General features: G+C 33.6%; 1 protein-coding gene across 1 annotated transcript; it reads left to right on the top strand.

The window, feature by feature from the left end:
* Window positions 1-4,246: 4,246 nt before the first annotated feature.
* Window positions 4,247-9,061, top strand: LOC104884251 (hypothetical protein). The gene is made up of 2 exons (XM_010668873.4): window positions 4,247-4,660; window positions 8,466-9,061. The coding sequence occupies exons 1-2, from the start codon at window positions 4,551-4,553 to the stop codon at window positions 8,671-8,673; spliced, it is 318 nt and encodes a 105-aa protein (XP_010667175.1). The 5' UTR covers window positions 4,247-4,550; the 3' UTR covers window positions 8,674-9,061.
* The last annotated feature ends 281 nt before the right edge of the window (window positions 9,062-9,342 follow it).

The following is a 9,342-nucleotide window of genomic DNA, read 5'->3' as shown; positions in this document are numbered from 1 at the left end:
TAAGGGTGGGTAGAGTGCTGGCGGGGGTGGGGATAGTCATGTCTAGGTGGTAGTGATTATGGAGAAAGAAGAAGTAGAGGAGTATGAAAAAAAACTATATAAATATGGGTTGCAAATAACATGTAGTTTTTTTTTAAATAATTGGTTAAAAAATCATTTGACGGAAAAAAAAAAACTAACAAATCTTTTTTCGGAACAAATGGCAAAAAAAATAGTAAAAAATAATAATTTAGTACAACGAAGTGTAATGAAGTTTTTGATAAAGGGAGAAGTAATAACCTGTGTTAAACAAAATATAGGGTAAAATGAATCGGTTCTCGTAAATCATTGGTGTTGTAAATAAAGAATTGATAAGCAAGAAATCTTTTCAAACTTTGTCTCAATTGTTTTCATCCTTCTCTCGAATAACCTTCAGTTCCATTGCCAGCTCGAATGCCAAATAAACTAAAGATAATCAACATGAAAGTTGGGGGATTCTAATTTGAAATTCACTAACATCCAATTAGATAGAGAAGGTGGTTTGGTTTGCCTAAACTATCTTAAATTTATATTTTCCTATTTTAAATTCAAGGAAGAAGGATTGGAATCAAGAATTTGGTTGGATTTTGTTCTTTTTTAGTGGATGAGGAAATTCAGCGGAATAGATGATGGTTGTGAGCTGTGCAGATAGCGTTTAGAGATAAGGGGGTTAAATCTTACAATTTTTTTTATAAATTGTGTCATATTTGAACATGGAATGTGTTCACATAGCTAATAATGTCATTATAAGTTGATAATATGAAAATTTATCATCTGACAATTAAATATTTTGTTTCATATATAGATTTGTAAAGATTGATGTAGTTAGTTTTGCCAACATAGGCTTACAAAGGTTTGTTTAACAACAATTAATTATCAAGAATATCTTTTATTTTAGATAACACGTGCATGTTCTGACAATGAAGTGTACATCAACATCAGATGAATTTATCGATACTATATCACAAAAGAGAGGGGGTTGAGCAAGACTACAAAATTAAGGAGAGGAAATGGTTGCATCAAGGAGTGTCAGTAGTAGTGCAACTATTATGATATCTGAACCTCCGAATGAAACAATAGGTTGAGTGAATACTTTTTCATTAGATAGTTTGAACTATAGTGTTAGTGAAACGAATAAATGGTTGTACAAACTTAAATAAAAAAGTAACCAAAGGGGTACACTATACGATATAGTACCATTCTCTTTATTTTTTAGTCCTTATTAAAAATAAAAAAATGAAAAAATTCAGTAAAATTCATATAAGTTTGACATAGATTCTAATAAAAACGAATTAGCCCGGATACGTTCAAACAAAGGATAAACAAAAAGAATAAACATACTCATATAATAAGGATAAAACTAAAAGCGGCAATAGCGGAAATCCCTCAACAAAAAGAATAAACATACTCATAAAATAAGGACTAATAAATTCAGATTTGTAAAAATAAATTCAATTAAGGTCTAATAATGACTAATAAATTCAAATAGGTAAGTTTTTTTTTTCCAAACGTAAGGAAATCGATTGATTATTGAAACATTAGCATACTATATAAGTTTGAATGGTCATAAACCCAAACTTGGTATGTTGAATTTCCTTGAATATAATATTAAGATTACAATATAAACAATAGTAACACTCCCTCCATTTCTTTTTATTGTACACACTTTCATTTTTGATATATTTCTTTTTAATCAAACATTGTTGCATTTTCTATTCTTGGTAACATGTTCATGCTACTTTATTCTATTTTTCCACCCATGTCATCCACTTTATTAATATTTTAACATTATTTTAGTTTTTCTGTCTTACTTTTGAGTTTCTCTCTCCACCTTTTCAATTTCTTACTTTATTAGTTTACATGCATGTATATATTGAAAGTCAAATTAAATAGGTATATTAATTGATGATAAATTAGCGCAGCAAAAGGTGAAGCTGATACATAGGTACGGTGTGGTTTACCTCTATGAATCATCGATAATGTCAAATGCACTTCCTACAAGGATTCATTTATGAATGTTAGATATATGTTATTATCTAGACAAGTTTATTACTACTTGAATTTTTGTCACTCAATACATCTATTTACTTTTTTATTTAGTTTTTATTATATGTAGAAAATTTTATAAAGTTCAAGAACTTAGCTGATAGTTTTAGATGATATGATGCATTGTAATAATAGAGTAAAAATTTGCTCATGTTTTTAGGTGGGGTGGGGCTACATGGGTAGGGGAGGGTGGGGGTTGGGGTGGAGTTGGAGTTGGAGTTGGAGTGGGGGTTGTACTGGCCACTGGTGGCTAGGTGGTAGTGGTTATGGAGGAAGAAGAAGTAGATGAGGGAGAAAAAAAGAAAAAAATACAATACAAATACGGGCGACAAATAACATGTAGGTTTATATTTTAAAGAATTGGTTAATCGTTGAGAAAAAGCATTTGATTGAAAAAAAAGAATGAGAAAATGCCAAAAAATAGTAAAAAAAGAAGAGAAAAGAAGTATAATTAAATTTTTTAATAAAGAGAGAAGTATTAACCCGGGTGACACAAAAAATAGGACATTATGAATCGAATCCCATAAATCCTTGGTGTTGTAAATGAAGAATTGACAAATAATAAATCTTTTCAAACTTTGTCTCAATTGCTTTCATCCTTCTTCTCTGGAATCACGTTCAATTCCTTTGCCAGCTCGAGTACCAAATAAATTTAAAAAGCGACATAAAAGTTAGGAGATCGCAGTTTAAAGTCACTAACATCTAATAAGACAAAGAAGTTTGTTTAATTTGCTTAAATTGTCCAAAATTGATATGTTCCTATATAAATCCAAGGAAAAAAGATTGGGGTCAACCATTTTGTGGATGTTGTTTTTATTCTTTTTAGTGGATGAGGGAATTCAACGGAATAGATGATGGGTGTGAGCCGTGAAGATAGCGTTTAGAGATAAGAGGGTAAATCTCACCAATTTTTTTGTTAGAATTGGGTATGATTTAGGAAAATAACATATGGGATCGGTGTTGGTTTACCCCAATTTCCCATTGAGAGGGACTGAAAACTTGGTTTCGCCACGGTTTAACTACAAAATACATTTAGCTACAAAGTATTGAATTATCTAAAAAAAACCTAATTTAAATGCTATAAAAATTATTAAAAAATTTATTTACGAAGTTTATTGCACCATAAAGATAACCATTATTAGTAAAAACGTTTTTCGTTCTAAAATAAATGGAACAAACGGGCATGGAGATAAATGATAAGAGAGCGATAGAAATAAATATAAGTCGACCATATGATTAAGATAGAGAAAGATATTGTAATTGCAAAAAACAAAACTTATAATTATTGATCAAAAAATTTCTCGTGTATCATGCATGAGTCCAAAAGCTAGTATATGAAATAAAGAGAAATTTTTTGTGGAACTCCAACCCCCTAAACGAGAAGTGGGAATAACATTAGGTAGTGTTTGGGAATGTTGATTTCATTTGAATTCCTGGATTTGAATTTAGGAATTATAAATTCCAATATTGAATTCCAAATTAATTGTTTGGGAAATTCAGATTTTCTAAATCCATTATTTCAAATCCAATGCATGTTTGGATAGACTTTAGAATTCTAATTCCACACTTCATTACTACAAGCGAGTTTTTCACCAGAATTATGAAAAATTAGCTGCAAAAATCAAAATGAAAAACAACTATAATAAGGCCCTGTTTATCATTATAATAAAAATAAAGAAAAAATTGAGAATGAGGAAGATGAAGTAAAAACCATGGCTGCTATGTTTATCATTCATCAAATTATACAAAATGGAATATGATGCCATGATGGTGAGGTAGAGGAGACTGAGGGGACAAGGAACCCATATGTTTATGGCTGAGGAGAGAGAAAGTATGGGTTTGTCATTTATAAAAATTAAGAAGTTCACCAAAAAGAAATAAAAAAGAAAAAAAAACGATTTGAGGAGATAAGAAGGAGAGCAGTAGTGTAGCACGGTAGTGTAGTGTGCTGTGATTTCAAATGACATGATTTTAAGTGTCATTTCAAATTCTTTTTTTTATGGGCTTTTTTTTAGTTGTGTGGAATTTGGACTAATTCAAGTATTGAAATTTTTTATCCATCTAAATATATTAATTGTTCAAATCCAGCATTTCAAATGAAAACTCATATCCAAACAGATCATAAACTTCGATAAAATCAAAGTAGTGACATTGTTCAAGTATCCAAGACTGGAGAGACCACGTTCAAAAGTCCAAGGTCGTCACCAGACCGCTCACTAATCAGTAGTTGTGGCCCAATCACATATACAGTGAAAAAGAGGCCCATCTGAAATTGCTGAGTCTATCTCTCTCCTCTTTCGTCTTTGTTCTTTTTACAGTTTTTGGGGATTCTTCTACTTCTTCTCCGACGATCGATGCAAAAAACTCCATTGACGTCGCTCCATTTCTGAGTTTCTTCTGCAACTCTTAAGTTTTTCTGATCTTGTCAGTCTCTCTCCTCTTTGATTCATCTTTGAGGAGGAAAGAGAAACCAGAGAGAGAGAGAGATGATAACGCGGCATAATTTGGCGGACCAGCTCAGAGAGTACCAGATTCGAAACAAACATGATTGGGCTTCCTCTTCTTTTTTCACCTCTACTTCCAATTTCACTTCTAGGTATAATTCTTCTTATGTTATTTTCTTCAATTCAGATTTTTAAAATTTGCAATTTTTGTGTTAGGTTTTTTATCTGATTGCGGAATTGATCGCTGTCGATTTCGTAACTGTCGGTTTTTTTTGTAGATCCTTTTGTGGAAATTGTTTCCTTAGACTTCAGAACTTGGTGTATGATGATGTCGGTTTAACTTAGGGTTTGTCACAATTGAAGATATTTGATGTTTTGGTGAAAGTAACTATTCTTGTAGTTGTGATGTACATGATGTTTGGTTAGATTAGGGCTTACACAGTTTGAGACTTGTTAATTTTCGGTTTTTAGATCCGTGTTCCAGAAATTGTTGATGTAGGCTTCAGAATTTAGTGATTGATGATATCGAACTTTTAGGTTTCGTCAAAATTGGAGAATTGTGATGCGTTGGTGAAAGGCACTATTCTTGTAGTTGTGATGATACACGAGCTTTGGTTTGATTAGGGTTTATACAGTTTGACACTTGTTAATTCTTGGTTTTCAGATCTGTGTTCTAGAAATTGTTGACTTTGGCTTCAGAATTTAGTGTTTGATGATTCGAATCTTTATAGGGTTTGGCGAAAGTGGAGAATTTTGATGCGTTCGTGAAAGTAAGTGGGGGTAAACAGAAATTAGTAGTTGTTATTCTTGTTATTGTAATGATTCATAAGGTTTGGTTAGATTAGGGTTTATACAGTTTGAGCCTTGAGGAGTTTCGCAGTATATGCTAAGGCTCTCAACTCCCATGGGAATGTTCTAGTTTATGTGGATGCTGTATGTGTTGAAATGGAGGGAGCTAGGTGATGTATATTTGAATTAGCAATTGGAACATACATGAAAAGAATTGAGTAAGAACAAGCACAAGTCAAAACTAACGTGAATCAACTTAAGCTTGGGCATGAATTCTAACCTCTCTATCGATGAAAATACACCGCTCTAGTGAAATTAGAGGCTCCTAAGATCACAAAGTAGCTAACCACAGCTAATCAAACAAAGGATCAATCCTAGTTCCGGTTCTAACGCCAAGAAATGAAAGAAGAATCATAAAAGAATAGCTCACACACTTGTGTTTTATCATAAAACTTGAATTCCTTTCATTTCATTACTTCATGATATTTATACAAGCTATTAAACTTTTTTTTTAATTAGAAAAGCAGCAACATAAAATTGAACAACTAAAAACCACCAACTAATTAACCCCATGATGAAGAGATATCATGATCTTCTCTCAACTTGCATGCTCTTTGTCACAAGTTGTAACCACCTTGGAACTGCTTGCTAGCCACGGCGGTTCGGGATGGATTTGCACTGCAGTAGAGTATGAGTTAGTTCCTACTTTCACGGAACAACTACACCACACGCTTACAAGAACAAATAACAACTCCTAATGATTTCTAACAATACTAGGACTCTTGCTAACACTTGAACTCCAACTTAGACCCTTACTAAATATTTTATCTCTCTACTACAAACACACGACTTGGAAAAAAGGGAAATAACAAGAAAGCTAAGTAACCAAGCAAACAATGGATTCATAATGAACATCAGTGACCAAAGATCTTAACGTCTCTCTTAGAGTAACGACCACTAGCTGAATCACCTTTGGGGTCCTTGGATAGACCTCCATCACTAGGGTAGCTCAAGTATCCTTTGAAAGACTGTGATGAGCATGTAAGGTCTATGGGTTGTTCCTTCTTTTTCATTGTTTTAGTGTCCCGGCATTGCTTGATGTTTAGGTTTATGTCAGTTATGCAATTGTGCTTCTATGCTTAGTTGCTTACACTTTGTTTTTCACCTTGATGCTATGAGAAGCAATTCTTAAGCTCAAAGAAGCAATTCACTCTTTAATTTGATGTATAAAAGTCAAGTTGGGAGAAGCTTATTTGTAGACTTATGCAATATAGTATTGCCTTGTTTGTGGATTCACTCTTTGAGGTGCTGTTTACTTCTAACTTCGTGGTGCTAATTCATGGCCAGTGTGGTAAAAATTTCTCTGGATGTTTCTTACATAATGGAATGTGATGATATGGCTTCATTTGATTTGTCTCATTAATTTGAGGTGAACAGTAAGCAGATAGCTTAGTCAGATTAGAAACCACCTGTGCTTTTTCTAGTTTGTTTTGAGAAACACTTGGGTCAGCTTCAAGGTTTTCTATGCCTAATGGCTTCAACCATTATGGTTGAGGTTATGCTTGGCACGACCTTTTGTGGGAGTTGCTGCGTGGCATTTAGCTTAATGGAGGAATTGAACTAGGAGGCTCAACGATCCTGAATAAGTTGTAGTTATTTGCAAGCTGGAAGAAACGTTTATTTCAGAAAAACTTAGAGAATGTTAAGTTGGGAGGAAAATACATGAGGACAAGTGGTTTTCCCATTTTTGTTTGTGGGGTTTGTAGTGAGGGAATATACTTATCCCAAATATGACATAAATCAAAGGTCTTGTCACAGAGTGACTAAGACTTTTGCTTGAATTATTACGAACAAGAATCAGATGGGGTTGAAGTTTGGGAATTTGACCAATACTTTTCCACCCATTAACGCTTGGTTAGTTGTATGTATTAGGAACTTTACTTTGAAACATAACAAGAATAACACACAAAGGAGTATTTAATTCTTGTTGAATCCTCCTCTTCTTTTACTTCCTTCGTTTCTTTTAATAGTTACACTTTACCTTTTCACGCCAGCCAATGTAAATGTTTGAACATAAATATCTCTATATTTGCATTTTAAAAATTATAAAAAGTTGATATTCCAAAAGTACATATTGAGACAAATCAAACAAGATCTTACATGACTATATTTTTTGTTATCCATTAATCACAAATGATAGTCAAACATAAATTTGTGAATAGTATCAAACTCAAAGTGTAACGATTAAAAAGAAACTGAGGGAGTATTAATAAAATGTTAAAAATAACAATCACAATATAATACATTTTTTTTCCTTATCAACTGCATATTTCTTCCTATCAACTATATATTTCTTCTTCCCAACTGCTTAGCAATTGGATTAGAGTATCTCCCTACTACTTATTTTTATAGGACATACAAAGATCTCCTGTTCTTATGAGAATATGTAAACTACTTTAATTCTAATGATCAGGAAATAATATGCTTGGAGAATAAATAATAATGATGTTTCTATTTAAACTCCTAAACATCATATATCCTTATCTAATTAACCTTCTTAAAACATGTAGACTTCTATTCTATAGTACTTCCATGCACAGACCTCTTAATTAATACTGGTGTGCATCTTTGAAAGAAGAGCAAGGTACCTACCAGTTGCCCCTCCTTCCTCTAGTCCTCCAAAGAAAATCACCCTTCCCCGGCAGTAGCAGTTTTTTTTTTTCCTTTCTAGCTCCTTCGGGTATTGCTTGGTTCTCCACCTCCCCTCTGCACTGTCCTTTCCTTGGCTATACTAAGGATTTTGTGTGTTTGCTGATGAATATATCTCCTGTCTAGTATGAGATTGTATGTAATTCTTCTGCATTGTGCTTTACACTTTTTGATCTAGTCCTTTTTGTAATTGAAGTCCTGAGAAGTATCTTGGCATCTTATTATGATAGATTTTCATTTCCGTATGTGACAGTTGGTTACTAAGAAGTTGTTTTTAACTTTATGATTGAAGTAATCATTGTTGTCCACATACACCTCTATTTTTCTTGGGGTTTTTGCATCCTCCGGAGTTCTCAACTGAGAATGCTCCCCCCCCCCCCCGAACCCCCCTTGCCAACCTTGCAAATTGTCATGAAGAATGTTTTTTGACTCTTAGTTTTTATTTTCCCATTTTGGCAGGGTGGATATAGTGATCTTTGTAATCTGGGAGCTCGTTATTCTTGCATTCCTGGTTTTGTCTGGAGTCTCACTATATTTCCGACATGTGCGACTTGCATTTATTTTGTTATGTGTGACATTGTTTCTACTTCTGTGCATGAAAGTCTCAAAGCAAATACGTTTGGCACGTAAGAAGAAACGAAGGATGCTTCTACCATTATCAATGTAACTTCTTATAGGCTACGCTCTGTAAAAATGTGAGATCGATTTACCATATTATTCTTCAATTTTGCTCTTTCATATTTTCTGATTGGCAACAGAGCTCAAAGTAGATGATAGTTGTGTGAGTTTGTGTCAATCTATGGCTACCAAGGAGTCTCAAGCCTGCAATGTGAATCACATTAGACCTCATGCTATCCCAGAGGGCTGTTTACAGTGACACTGTCACATTTATCATATATAGCTATTTACACAACACATGGTTGTCGGTTGCTAGTATGGCAATTAAACTTTGCATTCATTCATTAGAGAAGGATGTAATATTGTGAAAATCTTACACCACAGCAGAATTTACAGAAGCCACAGGGGCAAGTTCTAGTGTTTCTTAAAAATTACAACTCTGCTATTGCTGTTTTCAATTTTTCATTGACTTTTATTCTGCTGCCAAATTGATCACACCATGTTGTCAGTCATTCTGTCTTGAAAGGTGGACTGGAATCCCTTTTATCAGTTATCACTATACTCTATATGACTGCTTACTGGAGTCACCGTAAAATGCTCAGAAGTAAACCAAGACATCCTAGCCCCCAGTTAAGGTACCACTTAAAGCTGAACTTCCGGGGTCCTTAATTTTTATCCACTTGAGACACGAATATGCTGAGGTCATAGAGGCAGTGCA

This window comes from Beta vulgaris, chromosome 1 (genome assembly GCF_026745355.1).
Source record: "Beta vulgaris subsp. vulgaris cultivar EL10 chromosome 1, EL10.2, whole genome shotgun sequence".
Classification (NCBI taxonomy): domain Eukaryota; kingdom Viridiplantae; phylum Streptophyta; class Magnoliopsida; order Caryophyllales; family Amaranthaceae; genus Beta; species Beta vulgaris.
The sequence above is the reverse complement of the archived record's forward strand: the minus strand, read 5'-3'. Positions and strand labels throughout refer to the sequence as shown.

Coding starts and splice junctions, on each gene's coding strand:
- LOC104884251 (XM_010668873.4), top strand. CDS start 4,551: ATGATAACGCGGCATAATTTGGCGGACCAGCTCAGAGAGTACCAGATT. Junction 4,661..8,465: donor ACTTCCAATTTCACTTCTAG/GTATAATTCTTC, acceptor CCATTTTGGCAG/GGTGGATATAGTGATCTTTG.